Genomic DNA, 17,357 nt, shown 5'->3' with positions numbered 1-17,357 from the left:
AAGACCAAAAGCAGATATAATAATCTGTTTCTCCCAATAATTCTGTTTTAAATAGTATCTCTTATTATGTTCGATTACCATTTCCACTACAAGGCTCCTAAATAATTTATTTTCTATTTGTTCTGTGATTTGCTTTTTTTACTCTGCATTGCTGGTTTCAGCTTTTACTAAACCCTTTAGTCATGTATCTTGATGCATATATTTTGTCTTATTGTCTGTAATTCTTTGTCAGCAAAGCAAATTTTAAATCCCTCTTAGTCAGCTGATTCGGTAAAAACATGGCTATTTCTCACAGGAGCGGCTCTTATTAATCTTCATTTCCCTGAGTCTTCAATGGTGTCATGGTGTCATGATGTTGTGAAAATGTGCTTTCAGTCAGCTCATATGCCTCACACTCACAGCTGTGTTTTTGGACAGTGATGTCCTGACAGCACCTGAGCCATGCATATTCTCAGTATGTGATAATTAAACACTAATAATAGTGTGATATTTAGGCCTGCACATTACCCATGAACAGAAATTTGCAGGATCTGCGGTGCAGACCCACAGTAAAGCTACTTCTTAAGATATTTTTTAACCTAAAAAACATGTTTTCAGTGATTTAAGCTATATTTTAGCTACAGCAGTCAAACTACATCAATAGGATATAAAAGATGGAAATCGCCGTTGAGCTAGGGTGACCAACCGTCCTCTTTTCCCCGGACATGTCCATTTTTCACGTTCCGTCCGGGGCGTCCGGGGGGATTTTCGAGATTGATAAAAATGTCCGGGTTTTCCTATAGTCTGACAGAGGACCCGGGTGTGTGACCTCATCCCCAAACTGCTGCGCTCACAGACGGGACAGACAGCGCGCAGCAACGCGCCTGATGATGTTTAAAAGATCCCAAAGCGCAAGTGCGTCTTTCAGATGAACTGCAAAAGAAATTTCCCTCTTACCGACCCAGTACTAGACTGGCCATCCTGGTATGCCCGATGGTGATTTTTCGTTTTTATGGGCCGATGGTTTTTTTTGTTGCGGTATAAACAATGACAGGTGGTGGATTGGCCAGATGCTGGCCGATGTGTAAAAAATAACTCAGTTGTTTGGTGGTGGCTGTGGCGGAGCTTCCACAGAGGCCAGCAGGTGGATGAGGGAAAGGGGAGGCAGGAGTAGGAGCGAGCCGAGGCGGCTGCCGGTCCGAGTGTCAGGTGAACTGAACTTCAGGTAAGAAGTTATGACCTGCAGTCTATCTGGGTCAGACAGAAACCAAGTTTAGGTGTAGTTTATTTTCGTTGTGCTGACTTTTTACAGTCAGTTACAATAACTCGTACTGCGTACTAGCTAGCATGACGGAGTTGCTGTACAGCTGGGTGGGTGCTGTGATGTTACTGATAGTGAACTTTTAGTAGAGTTACCAACCGTCCCGTAAAAAAAGTTTTTATCTGATCTAAAATGTATAGAAATCATACATATACCAACAAGACAGTATACATCACTGTCACAACAGCATTTGTTTTCATTCAAAGGCTTTATGGCTTTTCCTATAATACCTGGTGGGTCGGTCTCTAGTCAAAATACCCGGGCCAATTTTTTGTCCCAGTCCAGCCCTGGTACCAACACAGTACTGGTAATTTTTCTTATGCAGATGAGGCATTATTTCTGTACCATTATTTAATTCCAGAGGCTTTTAAGTTATTTTTTTGCATTTGTTGACTTGTAAAAGCCTACATGACATATTTTATTTCACAATTCATTAACCGCGCAGAGAAGGCATCATTTAAATATGTTAAATATGTTTCTTTAGGCAAGTTCTTCATGACTGAGCCAAGTGTCCTCTTTTTTGGAAATCAAAATATGGTCACCCTACGTTGAGCGCTTGTTTGTGGTTTGTGAAGCCCTGTTTAGGGGTTTTACATGTTAGCACGATTGCTTGGCATCTTGGCTTTTGCAGCCTGAAGTGGCTGCATTTGGAAGAGGTGCTACGTTATCATAACACTAGCAAGATCTGGTTGTAAGATGCATCTATACTACATGAGTGCATTACCCATCCATCCATTCATTCATCAGATCAACAATCTGTCAAAGGACAAATGCAAAGAGACAGATGCTAACATTCACATCTATGGCCAATTTAGAATCACCAGTTAACCCAGTGTGGATGTGTTTAGGATACATACATGCCAGGCTATTTAGGGCCTTTTTGGGATGACTTTGCATGCTCTCCCAGGGCCCAGGGTGGAACAGTGGTGCAAGAAGGTCCTGGATTTGAATCCAGATACCAGAAATTCTGTCAATTACGGGTAAATAAAAATTAAATAGAATTTTACTCACCAAAACTTGACCATTGTCTTCTTAGATGGCCTCTATACCATACAAGAGACCATTTTTGCATGTAATTGCATTAGCTTTGGCACAAAAGGCACCAAAGCTACAAACACTCTTGAATTAGTTCAGGTAAATCCTAGCAGACAGCAAGCAGCCTAGTTGGCACCCACATCTCACTCATTCCCTGATTTAAGTGAGAGGTGGGTAGGTTATTAAAAAAATCACAGCCTCATGAGCAGGAAAATTAAAGGAAGAGACCAGGATGTAAACATAGGCTGCCTACAGGGACTCAACTTCAAGTACCAATTCAAGGAACAACAGTTTTTGGCACATCAATGATCTACTTTTTAACCCCAGCGGTTGCTTTTTGTTATTAATGACAATTTTTGTGTCCAGTTTGATTTTAGCCTTACTGATGTTTTTTAAGTACATTACGATTTTTGCATCTCATTCACACATTTACTTGAGCCCTGTTTTGTAAACTCTCAATGATGTCTAAAGAATAAACGCGCTGCTTTAAAGTAAGAATAAAAAGTGTGAAAGTTTGACCGTCCAAGAACTGCATCATCTTAAAAGTGTGAAGTGAAATATTTTTTGTGATTGCATAAGCTTAAATTCTACCAGGCAAACAGCTCTAAATAATTTGCCAGGCTTGTGGAAAGCCATTCTCATTTCATATGCTCATATTACTGCTCTGTGCGCACTGCAGTCATCCTTGTAGACTGTTTTGTCATTTAGTGGAGATATTCATAGGAGACTCATATTCCAGCTTTAAACAAGGGAAAGCAAGCCAGACTCCTACCCCTTTATGGCTGCACAGAGACCGGAGTGCAGCGCAGCGCACTTTGTGCATCTGACTGAGCAAGGCTGTCCGTTCATATTATGCTTTCACATTACAACAATCCATAAAGCGTTTTAATGTGGGCTCATCTACAAACCTTCAATCTGAATAAAGCTAAATTTCATCATGCTGCTTGCCATGTTTCTGTTTCCCCATGCATTCGTACATGATGAGGAGCTCAAAGTCACCGTGAGCCCCGTAGTGCCAATGCACATTTACTTTGTTTGTGCACCGATGTGTGTGTGTAAAATGTGATTGAGTCTGGGATGAAGCTGTTTGTAAGTGGAAATATAGACTTGAAGTGGAATCCACTTTACTGCTGCACTTGCTGAAGTTTCCTGCTGCATGATTCATTTCAGTCTGTATATTTAATGAAAGTGACAGCAGATTGCACCAATTAGTGGGATAACTGACGTAAAAGTAAGATGAACCACATCCTGTGTAAATATTTTTTTTCCCCTTACATGCTGTGATTGATAAATATATAATAAATGGTATAAATATGCTCAACGAGAGAGAGAGAGGGTTAGTTTATATTTGGAGGAAAAAAGAAATGAATTTCTAAGTTTCTTGTTGAACCTGTAAAACCTCATCCACAGATATTTTACTGGGTCATGTATTACAACATTAGCATGACACATGAATGTCCATCTGTCAGTGTGATGTTTTTTAGTTTTGGATGCACCAGGTTCTTTCTAGGTTTGTGTTTTTGGTTATCTTTGGATTAGGGTTCTGTATTCTGCCGCAATTTATCTTTCTGTTATTTCTTGTTTATTTTCTTATGCCTGATACAAGTTCTTCATGGTGTTGTTATTTCATCCTTTCAATTCTGAGCTTCTGTTTTGTAGATCCTTAGGTTCATTCAGTTAATCCCCCTTTGTTTCCCCATTCTGTTCCTCTTTTCTCTGTGTTTGTCTTTTTGTCTTGTTCCCTCATTTCGTTGTGTCAAATAATCGTCTCTTCAATCAGTTGTGTCTTACTCTTCCTGTTTTATTTTGCTAAGTGTTGTTCAGTTTAAGTCCCTCTTGAGTCATCATGTTAGTACCCTTGGCTATGTTCTCACTTGTTCTCTCTCACCTCAATATCTTGTAAGTATATGTTGTCCCGTGTCCTTTCTCGTGTCCTCCCTCATGATTGTGTCTCCCTGCTTTGGGTTTCCTAGTTTTCAGTTGTCTCCCTTGTCTCCCGAGTCCTGCATCTGGGACCACGTCCTGCCTGCCCCACAGCCGGTTTATGACATAGATTAGAGGTGCCCTGTTATTTCTGTGTGACTATTATACATATTATATTTAGTGAACTTTAATGCATTTGGAATAGTCTGCTGCTTTATCACATGCCATTGCTCACAAATCCAGGAAATCCTCTGTTAGATGATGAATAACTCACAGCAATGCAAATGCAGTTGGAGCATCAGGGTTGCAGCAGAAGTGCTTGTGTAGATCTTGTTGGTGAAGATGAAAACCAAGCAAAGAAAGCATGTGACCACTATTGTGAGCCTGCCACCCCTGTTGAAAGCAGATGGAGGGGGAGATGTAAAATATCACGTGACAGCCATGTGATAGCATGTATAGATAGAGGGCACACTTTCCTGTGACATCAACATCTGCACGTAATTAAAGCTTCACTGATTGGAACGTCATTCCTTATGCTGCACTGGTTATTAAAATCGCAACGTTCGGCTGTGAAGATGAAGTGCTTAAAATATATATATTTTTTTTTTTACAACAGCAGCCAACTCAGATATGATATTTGCACTTTGGCTTTACTTCATGTTGCTTAACAAGGTCTGCCCTTGTTTTTCTTTTCATGGATAAAAGGTATTTTTTCCTACTCTTTCACGCCTGACAAAATTTTGATGAAAACACTAGTAGCCCAAAAATCTTTTCAGAAACGTCAGTCATTCAGCAAGCCAAATTCATTCTCCTACCATAGGTTGCCACTGCCTCTGCGCTCTGACCAAAATACACACAGGAGACAAAACAAAAATCCATTAAATAGTTGATGCAGCCTTGAATAAAGTCAGTACCTCTGAAGCTTTGAAATGTCTCTGTGGACTCATAAAACCAGTGACCCAGATGGCTCCCAGGTTGTGGGGAGCATGCAGTTATGCTATTTCGTGTGAATGTCAGCGGCCGTGTGTGCCTCCGCACACACAGAGACACACTTTAGGTGAGTTGTTTGTTGTGTGAAAATCCGTGCAGTGCGAGGCTACGCACACAGATATTGTATGACCCAAGTTCAGGTCCAGAGAGAGACAGAGGGAGAGAGGAACATGACTGAAGCGAAGCGTGCACAGAGCAGCCTGGGTTGTGAGCAAGAACAACCTCTGCATGTGGAATGAGTTCCAGGCGGGAGGCAGAGAGGAGAGGAGGAGGAAGCACTAGCGCAAGTGCAGCAAGCTTCTCAGCACTGGTATGTTAACAACACGCCAGGTTTTGTGTGCGCCTCTGTGTGCACGTACATCATGTGTGCGTATGTGTGTGTGTGAGAGAGAGAGAGAGTTATCTAGTAGATGGTAGGGTATGATTGCCGTGTGCACGAGGGAGGATGGAGCTGCGAGGCACTGATTGGTTGTGCACTCTCATAGGGTGTGGCCAGAATGTGAATGACTGCTCCTTCCTTTTGCGCTGCCAGGTTTTTGGGGACAGTTTCTGAGGAGGGATGGGGTGTGTGAGACTGTGTGTGTGGAGGAGAGAGCATTGGAGCCTGTGAGAGAAGGCAGGAAAGAAAAAGGGAAAGGGGGGGCAGGAGGACAGAGAGAGAGAAAGAGAACAGGAGCTTGTGAAGAGAGGGAGGGAGGGAGCTTCAGGCAGCGAGGCTGGACTACCGCTCAAACACTGCAGTCTTTCTTTTGCTTCTCTGAGGAAGCTGTCTTTCTCTTCTCGCTGCCTGTCTCTCCTTCTTGCTGCTTCTTCTCTCGCTGCTTGGCCATGACCCTGGTGGACACCTTGATCTCCTTGCCCACCTAGAGAAGAGGAGAGAAAACGCTGTAGCGGAGGAGGGAGACGAGAGGAGGGGACAACCGCACACTTTGCTTCTCTGATGAGAGTCTGGAAATTAATTAACCACCATCAGCACAGGGGGGGAGAGCAGAGAGGGGCTCAGGAATAGAATAAGAGGGAGTTGAAGAGAGTGATTTGTTAGATGAGAGTGGAGAGACGCAGAACAACCCCTAGACACTTTTCAGAGACAAAAGGTTCAAGTTAGGGCAGGAACTAAAGAAGCAAGGAGGAAATTGGGCAAGGCAGGAATTCCACAGGGATACAAATTGAAGAAGCCAAAGAATGGTCTGCTCATCAGCGTCATTCATCCTTTCATGCCTTTTTCCATTCTTCCTCTCACATCCATAACACCATTCTTCCCGCTCGCCTCCTTTTTTTTATCTTAGTTCTTTTTTTTTTTGCTCCGTGCATGTCAGCAAAAGCACATCGCCAGTCACAGCCACATGCCGAACACTCAGACGCAACTAAGACCAGAGAGTAGTGTTTCATTCTCAGCGGACGTGCGCTCTGTCTCTGAGTAAAAGAAGTTGATTAACCAAAGCAGGGGTGCTGTTATTTGCCAGCCAGGAAGCACCTGCTCAGGAATTTCTCATGAGACCAGGTAGGACCATTTCTGGATCATTTTGGCAAGCCCAAGGTGCTAGAGAGGTCGAGCTCTCCAGGCATTTACCTGATTGAACCTTTATGAGATGAAACTGCAGATCAGCTTATCTGGGAGCATCACACCTGTGTGCGAGGGATTATAGAGATAGGGATGTGCAGATGTGTACGTGTATGTTGGGATTATGTCCTAAATGTTCAGATTTACACAGATGTTGTGGCAGGATTATGCAAACTGTCCTGCTGAATATATAATATATAAGATTCAAAAATAGCAAGTCAGTTGAAGTGAATGGCAGCATATTGTTTTCTCACAGATTACATCAGATCACGTGTGATCCCACTCTTGGTATAATTAACTCAGTAGTTCAGGAGTTTGTTAATTATTTTGAGGCTAGGGTAGAAATACTACTGAAATCCATCTCTCAGCCCCCCCTCAGTGGAATACCTCTTTGTCCCTCGCTGTGGACTTTGTTCAGACCTGAAGTGCACAGAGTGACTATTAAAGACTCCTAAAGGCTCATTCAGCTTCCATTATGAGACGCTCGAGCACAGATGAGACTCCATATCGGCGCAGTCCATCTCTGGACAGCAAACCCGACACGCCGCCGTTCACTTCTGGGTTTCACCGCTTTAGCGGAGAGTTCGAGTATAAGCGGCCACCGTTTGCGTTCGGCTTTCACACGACAAAGGGGCCGCAAACGTCCAAGGGACGCTATGCCCAGGGCAAGAAGTATGTGGTGTTTTACCTGGACCTCTCCTTCATATTCCTCCTAGAACTGCGGCGCTGCAGGATGGCTGAGGGTTGCATGATGGCCCTGCGATATGGAATGGTTTTCTTCAATCTCCTCTTCTGGGTGAGTTCTCTGTCTTTTTTAAAAAAAAAGAAAAATCTTTTTATATAAATATATGTATTCTTGTGCATGACTTTTGAAGAGGGGGGAGTGTTTGTTTTGCTGAAAGTGATGCTTTGCTTGCTCGCCTCAGATTTTTCTTACCCCTTTTTTTTTCGAAGGAGCTCTCTTATGTGTGTCTTTGTAACCACAGTGATGTTAGAGGAGTGAGGAGGGGGCAGAGTTGAGAAAGAGACAGATCATGCATTTAGATCATGTGTACAAAGCCCACTGTGTGGGTGAGTGAAGCCTTTTTGTTCCCTATACAGTTCTTTGAGTGTGGGTGTGCACTGCATTGTTTGCTGTGTTAAGCTGTGGCACATTTGGAGCTTGCATTATGTGTACACTAGTTAATCACAGTGTTACCACTGTGTTGTAATTCTTCACCTACCTCTGCCTCGCCCTCCTCTCCGTACAGCAGCACTTCTTAGTTCGCCAAGGCATCTGCTGTCAGTCTGCTCAATCCAGTTGATCGTATCTTTTTGCTGCGGGGAGGGTTGAGCTCCGCTGCGTCTGCCTGTCTCGATCCATCTCTGATAGCCCCTGTTACCGATCACTTGCATTTTCATTGTGAAGTCTGTCATGTTCCCCAGCTGTAAAGATTTCAAGCTTGTGTTGTTCTTTTTTTCCTCGCAGACTCCTGTTGTGCACTCACTTGTAACTTCTCGCAGAGCTTTATGGGGTTTTTGGCCTCTGTGGTTACCTTTCTGGGATTACTTTGATTTGTCATACGTCTGCTCTTATTGGTAACAGAATGAGATGAGGCCTTGGGCACTGAAATGCAATCTAGCTGCCAAGATGCAATCTCCCTCAAGGAATGAGTGACCTTTTCACCTCTACATCTTCAGTCAGCTATAAACGGCTGTCAGAGAAGGGTCGCGGTATTTGTTATTAGCACTCGGTGTGCATGTGTGACTGTGTGTGTGTTTTCACTGGGGATAAATAATGACCACTTGACCAAGGGTAGCTAGAACCTGTTTCTGATAAGCCAGTTGTATTAGGTAAGACCTGCTCTGCCAATTTAAAACTAAGGATGGTACATTTTGACTGTTTCATCCCAAAACTTTTTGCAGATGATTTTTAAATTTTAAGGGGACACTTCATATCCTTAAATCTGAATATTTTATACATCGTAATGTGGATGGGATGGCTTTTACCATGACTTACAGTCAGCATAGATCAGGGATGTCAAACTTATTTTACGTTGTGGGCCATATACAGTCCACTTTAATCTTAAGTGAAGTGAAACTGGCCCTTTCTGTTGGTGTAAAGAACTTTAACTATATATTTGTTATTATTTATAATAAAAGAAATGCAGTTTCAACAATATGTCTCAGTTTTTCAATATGTTAAAGAAATGCTGCTGCAGTAAATTAATGTGGCAGCACAAGTCTTTGGGCTTAAATTGTAAAAATTTAATGTGGCACAAGCTCTGTTAGCTCATTGCTCACAGCCTTTGTTAGTTCACAGAAAGTGCTCTATTTTTACACAGTGGCTCTATTTTCATCGATAGTGAAAAAAACAAAAACAAAACAAACAATAATTTTTCTCTCATTTAGTTGTTTATTCATTACTTAACCACTTTGCTGTAGCATGAATGGCCTTGGGGGAGGTCTTTACCAGTAGAAAAAGCTGTAAAATGTATGAAAATACTGTTAATATTCATGCTTTTTCCAAAGCCCTCCAGTGGGCCAAATTGAAGTTTTTACCGGGATGATTCTGGCCCCAGGGCCTTATGTTTGACACCCTTTGCATAGATTGTATGAACAGTGTCCTGATGAAAATATGTTTGCCCTTTAATTTCACTTTCAGAAGGAAACACAATGTGACAGTTTACATCCTGCCTGAAAACAAAGCTCTCAATAGCGCTCTCTCTCTCTTACAGTAGATTTTTTATATTTGCGAGATTACCAGGTGAACTGGAGGTGGGAAATTATTTGTCTCAAAGTTTCATGGCATTAATCAGTTCTATAAATAAGTGCTATAGGTTAACCTATAAGTGCATAGGTTTCTTCAGGTGTAGAAATAAACTTAAATATATGAGAATAATGTGTGCAAATAGAGTGACATAAATAGCATCTCTGTGCAGTGAGAAGAAAGGTTTGGTCGTATTTCACTGAGCGGTGTTAATATATTTATATGCTACCCACCGTTTTTAACGCACCAAGACTTGAGGCTTCTGCACAGTGCTTGACAAATTGATCCACTGAGGAAATCATCTCTTAAGGTGGCATTATTGCTTATTTGCCACAGTCTGACAGCAAAGTGGTTGGCATTGATGTTTCCATTGACAAAGTTATCTCACGCTGTTAAAGGCGTAATAGAACAGACCGGTGTTTTGAATCATATTAAATTTAGTCATTTTATTATCCAAAATGTTTGGAAGTAATATCAAATCTGGGGGTTTTTTGGGTTATTAACAGTTGTTTTTATTTGCCAGTCAATGGGGCCATATCTCCTTTACCCATGCCAGCCAGTGCCAGTTGACTGATCTGATCCTAGCAACTAATATTGAATTTGCCAACACTACTTTCTGCTGTTTCTTTGGAATCGTTTGAGCTTTTTGAATTAAACTTTGTCAATGTGTCAGTGTACGTGATTTGCCAGAGTCACATCAGATACATTTTTACCTCACAATCAAGTGAAAACATCTTCCGTGACACTTCGCTGTGGTACTTCACAGCATCGAAAACTACAGCTTTTGTTATTGATTTGAACCCTATCTGCAAAAAATGCATACATTTTTTTCTTACTCCATAATTAAAGTGTTTGCCTCCAAGGAAATAATGAAATAGGTTGTTTGCACCTAAATGATGTTAAAGGTTTGGTAAGACTTAAGTCGGGAGGTAGAGAGGGTTGTTGACTAAACCAAAGGTTGGTGGTTAAATCGCTGGCTCCTCTACATGTCAAAGTATCCTTGGGCATGATACCGAACCCTCTGATGCATCTATGTGAGTGAGCTTAGGTATAGTAAAGGATTCTGTGTGTCAGTGGGTGAATGAGCCTTGTAGTAAAAAAGCATTACATAGGTGCCAGTCCATTTACCATTTCGAATTAGGTATAAAACAGCTTGATTAGATTTAAGAACAAAAGTTCTCCAGTGAAGTTAAAATTTGAGTATTAAAGGTTTTTTTTCAGTAAAATGTGTTAAAGTCAAAGGTTTTGTCAACCCGTCCATCCACCTCGATATCCTTCCTTACAAAATACGTCTTCTTACTAAACTGGGACTTGTTCCTAATGTGAGCATCAGAGGGTTTCTTCATAATAAAATGCAACTTTGAGGCGTATTAAGCTGCTTGCTGTCAACAATAACAAGTGTTCTACATTGCATCTCAGTGCACCACTAATATACTTCTACATCGAGCTACTCAGGTATGAATTTTCTTCAATTAGCAGAGAAAATAATAGTCTTCAATTAAAAAAAAATTAAAGTATTACAGAGAACGACAGGAACCTTGTGAACAGCACTTCTCTCATTTTAAAATACATTTTTATAATTCTCCATAAAAGGTGGCGGGCGATAAAGTTTCCATTTAATTACCCCACTTTCCTTGAAATGAGGTTAAAGCGAAACGGTAAATTACAATGCGTCAAAGATAAAATGGGGATATAGAGTGAGGAAAACACACTGATGAGAGATGACAAAACATATCGTAACAGCTCAGAATACCTTATATAATGTTAGGTGTTTATTTCTGTATTTGAAGAATGCCAACTAAACATTCATCTAATAATTCAGCACAGCACCAACCAGTTTCTTCCTTACCTACGGACATACCCGCTCAGCACCACTGTGCCCACGACTGTTTAACGTCGTACTGGAGCATTACTGATGAGCATGTTAGTGAAGTTACATAATTAACATATAATGCCTTAGCATATAATAAGACTGTCTGCAAAGATAAGTAATTATTTGTTTTGTTGCAGATACAGATGACTCACTGATGACTGGGAAAGAGGCTAAACAAAAAGTTTCATGTGATGATATCCTTTTTTATTCATATAAACAGAAAAAGATTTAACATTAATTAACACAATGAGAGTTAAATTTAAACCACTTTTCTCTGACAGGTGGAGATCGAATAAAAAAACCCCACAGCATGCGTACTGTGAGAAGTCACACTGTCTTGTGTGAGAGTACAGTGTTTCTTTTTATAAACTCTATTTAAATGATCTTGTAATGTGTTTGTGATGACCTTCAGAGATGTTACAAGTATAAAAGGTTGACAAAAGAAGTGCTCTCGGTTGGAATTTTTCCTTTTCCAGTGTGTCCATAGTTTAGTGGTTTACATAGTGGTTTACACATTCACCTCACCAGCAAAAGATGCAAAGGAATAGACACAAATCCCGTCCTGGTTGTGTCAGAAGAGGCATCTGGCATAGAAATCTACCCAGTCAAAGAAGTGGTGACCCCTTTTGGCAACATATTTGATTTTAATTAGGAAGGAAAGTAGCTTCCTTGAGAAAAATCACTTTTTCCAAGGAGATTTTTTGTTGTATTAAAGTGACCTGAGTGAATTGCAAGGTGAAAATGTTTCTCTGGATGTTAGTTTTGTCCTTAAAGAGCAGCGACTGTAGACATTTAAGATTCAAAACACTTACAGACGACTCTACTGACAGTTCTCTGTGATTCCAAATACAAAAAAAACAAACATTTGTACTGAAAACATTTTTTGTGTCCCAAAATATGACAAAATATTGTCAGACCACCTCCACTGGTGTCTAGCCTTGCTTACTGAAATCAGGACTGTTAAAAAAAAGCTGAAGAGCAGGCCTTGTGGTGTGTAACCCGGCACAGTTTCTCAGAGGAATATTTTCAGGTCAAATGAGCACGACACTGCCGAAGATTGAAGGCAGACCTCCTTGCTCTGTTTTACTCTCAGCTTGTTATCACACGGCTCCCTTGTGGTGGGCAGAAACTGACAATCATCTGTGCAGCTCCGAGAGCAGCAGGAGGTGGAGGAGAACCAAACTGTGCTGGAAGAGGGCAGGGTGCTTTTTGTTACTGTGACTGTTAAAATGGGTGAGAGAGAGAGACGTGAAATGATAACTTCCTCTGACGTGGCTGCTCAAACATGTAAAAGATTTTGTGTCTGTTTGATGATGGTGTCGATCAGCGGGCATTCATGCTCAGTTGCAGATAATATCTTTTTCTGTTGCTGGGAGATGCTATTCTTTCCCGTTTCTTTGGTTTGCACTGAAGTGGCACACACGGACACTTTTTTAAGTGACCATGGCTGTGCTTATGCTCAGACAATAGAGTCATGGTAGAACAAGCAGGACTGTCAGGATTTTGTGCTTATGTTGGTATCAAAAACTAAATCGTTCCAAAAGGGAATTGGAAGAGGTCAAGAAGACAAACCTGAAATAGGTTTGTGAGAATAGCTGTAATGATTGAGGCCAGACCTGCTGGTCTGTCACAGATGAAGGAGATGAGCATGGTGGTAAGAGGCACAGATGATAACAGTAACTATTGGTGGGACATAAGTGGCATCCCGCTCAGTAGGCTGGTAGAGCTTTGAAACAGGAGGACAGCGGGGCACATACATCAAATTGTACTATTGCAGCTCATGTGTCACTCTCAGGCCAAATTGTTATTCATGCCTTTCTTGTAACTTACTGATCTTTGAAGGTAAGTTTCCCCGATTTCTCAGTTTGTTCTGTTTTATTTGAACTCAAAAGTCTCCTGTTTTTGTTTTTTCTTAGTTTCTCTCGGATTTTATTTCCCCAAGCAACTGACTTAGAGTCTGCATTTGAGAGTTTTATCACCTCTGTTTACATGAGACAGCATACTCTTGCAGATCTGTCAGCTCAGACGTTGCTCTGGTAATAGAAAGAGAATAGAAAATGAGGGTGAAAAACACAAATTAGGTCCTAATTATGCTCTTCATTCCACATGTACAATACAATTGCCCTATACAGAGATATGAGTAATTTAGCCTGTAATGTTATAACTGTTATTACTATGTATTATTACAACTTTTTATTTTTTAGTCTCTTAGTTCTTTCTCACAGAGCAGAAATGTGTAACAGAGCCATTAGGATGAATTCTCATTACATGCTTTCATGCCATTAAAAGGTGCATCAACTTCCAGATTGTCATGGAAACAAGTCTTTTTCTAAGCACTGCATAAAAAGGAAACACAAGATCTGTGTGTGTGTATGTGTGCTTACATAGTATATGTCACATACTTTAGTGCAAATGAAGCCAACAGCAGCTATCACATCCCATTTGAAATTGGAATCCAGTGACTCTTCACTTACTCAGGGCTACAGTCAGTTACTCTTGTTTTAATTCCCATTACTGTAAGTGTGTGAAAATGAGCTCGGCGCTCTGACCTCGTACGTTAACGTCTGTGTGGGTGGGGAGCAGCCTGGGTATCTCTACTTCGCAGACAAAATGTCAAACAAATCTACACAAAAAGAGAGAAGCAGATTTCTGTGCTCCAGGACAAATGCTGATTATCCCCTAAATGTAGGAGCAATGACTCCACCATAAAAATGCAAAAATGGGCAACTCGGAAAAATATGCAACAATTCACAACAGCTAATCGTCTTGAGCGGAAACCACCACAGAGCTAGGGGGGAAAAATACACCCCACAGCTGCAAAATACCAAAATAAGACTCATTTACAGCCACTTTTTAATTAATCTTGTTAGCACAAACGTGTCTTTTCCATGCTGCAGGGGTGGGAGGGAGGGGTGGGGGGAATCCTCAGCATCAGCAGCAGCGGCAGTAGCAGTAGCGGCTGAGCCTGGGACAGAGGAGGGATAGGAAGAGAGGAGGCAGAAGGAAGAGACGGAAGATGTGTCCTCTGAAGTTGTGTTTACTTGTCATCGTAATGTAGGTCAGAGCCCAACGGAGGATCCATAGATTGCCAGAGTTCTGAATGGGTTGCATCTGTCTCCAGTGATTTAGCCGGATCAATAGAAATTGCCTTTCTACTGATTTGAGATCTGTCCGCCCCGCCCCGCCCAGGCTCTGCTGCCACACAGTCCATCGATTTGCAGCTGGACCGGAGGGGACGTGCACAGCATGAGCAGTTCAGATAATAGGCCTGCAGTTTGCATTTGCTGAGTATGGCATGTTTGTGCACACAGCTCACAGGCAGAAAAGTCATTTAATTGTGTGGAAACTTTGTGAAATAGGGAGAGAAGTGGGGAATCTCTCCATTCTTTCCTTTTCTATACGTCATTGTGTTCAAAGATGAATTCCTCCAGTACTGTGCAAAGGTCTTGAGTCACCCCTCATTTCTTTATATTTTACGAGGAGAATGGGAAATAGAGGCAGTGATTTATTGGAACATGCAAACATACACAGAAATATAGTATTTAAAGCAACAACAGTTGTACAGTTTTAACAATGTGAATGTCAATAATTGGTTTGATCACCTTTATTCTTCACAGTCTGAACTCTCTGAGCAAAGCTTTCTTGTCATTTCCTTAAGTCTTCAGGAAAAGTTCTCCAAGCTTCTTAAAGGACATTCAAAGCTCTTCTTTGGGTGTTAGCTGCCTTTTTTCCTGTTCTCTGTCCCACACCGCTTCAATAATGTTGATATCTGGGCTCTGGGGAGGCCAATCCATGACTGATAGTGTTCCACTGTGTGTTTTTTCTGTCCAAGTGTGTTTGGAATCGCTGTCATACTGAAAAATGAACCCATTGCCAATTAAAAGCTTTCTAGCTGGCATTGCATGGTGGATCAAAATCTTATGGCACTTTTCTTTCACTATTACACCAGTTTTGACAAGATCCCCCAAACTACTGGCTGAAGTAGAACAGACTAGCCCTTTATTGTCATTGTGCAAGCAGAACGAAATTGTGGGTGCTCCACCTGATTACTGTGCAAGGAATTTGAATACAAAAAACAAGACACAATAAAACACAATACAAACAACAATTAAAACTGATTTTCAGTCACATTCTTGAAAAATTTGGCTTTTCTGTAATTTTCCTATTACTTAAGGACATGCCTTTAAAATACTGTTCATCTGACGTAGGTAGTTTGTTCAAAGAAAAACTGCCACGCCCTTTCCTCTTCTTTTCCAGTTTCATCATGTTTTTTAAGATAGCATTGCACACCTGAAATATGCCAATTTTCTTCTAGCTAATAGCTCTTGTGGAATCATCTTGTTGATACAAAAACATTATTTTTTGCCTGCTTGGTATTTCCATAGATTCATCTAAAGAAATAGAAACAAAGTGTGTATTTTCGAAGGTAAATATGTAACAACATGCCTGAAGTGTTATAAAACACAGGCAGCTAAGGACCCAAATGCAGAACTCTCAGGCTGGACTGAACTTAAAAACAGCTTTATTGCTGAAAAACACAAATAACTAAATACAAGGAACTTAACTGGCAGCTACTCATGGATACACTATGAAGGCGCTGAACAAACAGGACAGACAGCAAAAGAAATGATGCAACAAAGAATAGAGGGAGAATCAGATAATATATACACACAGAGGATAACAAGGGAACAGGCCACAGGTGGGAACACAGCTGACACTAATCTACTGACAAGACAGGGGAAGCAAACTGAGCATCATACACATAAGACGGAAGACTAACAAAAAAAAACAGGGAGTACAAACACTGAGACCGTGACCAAGACATGTGAACTTGACAGAGCGACAGGAGAATAAACACACAAAGACATGACTGAGTTGGGGGGGAAAAGAAAGGGAACACACAAGATGATAACTAAACATTGCCTAACCTAATAAGGAACATAGTCTGGAAACAAAGGGAAACTAACATAAACAAGAAATTGTGAACCAGAAATAGAGATAATGAAACTCAGAGGCACTAGGAGAAAAGAACAAACAGAAGAGTATCGAGCTCCAACCCAAAGCTCATCATAACCTAGAATGAACCATAAAACCTATCGAACAGGAGAACAGAACTAGAATACAAAGACACCAAAACCTTCCACATGAGATGAAGATACAATTTAAAATGTGTTCTCTGCTAAATTGTCTGTTATGTGTAGACACAACACTGAGTCATTCCGTAAGTTAGTCCACTTTTTTTTCCTGCTTGAATGATTCATAGTTCAGTGTTAAGTGGTTTAACGAAAAATATTCTCTGAAAAATGGTCAAGTACAAGGACTCAAAATGAGTGACAAAGCAGCCAAAGAAAAACTTTGAATAAACTGCAGAAAACCTAAAAAACTATTTATAAAGACCACTAAAAATTTACAAGCCTGACAACTTGGATACAAAACACAAAGAATGAGCGGTGGTTCAAGACTTTTGGAGATTATTTTATATAAGCTCAAGTTTTAGGCACTGAAGTCACACTGTAGTTTTTAAGGCAGTAGGCATAAAAAGTTTGAGCAGCAAGCATCTGTCAATCAACGAGAGCTGGAAAATAAAGTGTGACACTGTGGGAAAGTATGAGGAGTTGTTCTTTATGGAAAGTAAAAGTCCTGCCTGTGCCAGTTCACCATGTTATGAGCAAGAAAGTATTACAGGAAAGTTTGACTCCTTGGAAGCAAAAGAAATGAGGGCTTACTCAAGACTTTTGGACAGTAATTATGTGTTTGTGTTTACCCAAAATCAAGTTTTGTCAGGTCTGACACATCTTTCTTTTTAGTAGTGTAGGTAGCATCATGGTGCATAGTTAGTGTTGCACAGTCTCAGTCAAATATAACCTGACTACAGTAAATTTATGTTGTGACAGATTTTCCTTCAAAGATACCCTTTAATAAAAGC

The 17,357-nt window shown here is 40.8% G+C and overlaps 1 protein-coding gene across 5 annotated transcripts in view; it reads left to right on the top strand.

Moving 5' to 3' along the window:
• The window catches only part of tspan4a (tetraspanin 4a), a 158,466-nt gene that overhangs the window by 37,266 nt on the left and 103,843 nt on the right, over nucleotides 1-17,357 (top strand). For 2 of the 5 annotated variants that reach the window (XM_019352737.2, XM_019352761.2), the window contains one exon: nucleotides 7,526-7,605. In XM_019352737.2, coding sequence (XP_019208282.1) covers nucleotides 7,543-7,605 — 63 coding nt within the window. In that variant the 5' untranslated portion in view covers nucleotides 7,526-7,542. Of the gene's footprint in view, nucleotides 1-5,428; nucleotides 5,559-5,819; nucleotides 7,606-17,357 lie in introns of those variants that run through there. The other 3 variants (XM_019352795.2, XM_019352706.2, XM_019352665.2) reach the window with 3 other exon arrangements.

This window comes from Oreochromis niloticus, linkage group LG1, assembly GCF_001858045.2.
Source record: "Oreochromis niloticus isolate F11D_XX linkage group LG1, O_niloticus_UMD_NMBU, whole genome shotgun sequence".
In the NCBI taxonomy this organism is placed as follows: domain Eukaryota; kingdom Metazoa; phylum Chordata; class Actinopteri; order Cichliformes; family Cichlidae; genus Oreochromis; species Oreochromis niloticus.
Note: the sequence above shows the minus strand (reverse complement) of the source record. Positions and strands in the feature narration are given on the sequence as shown.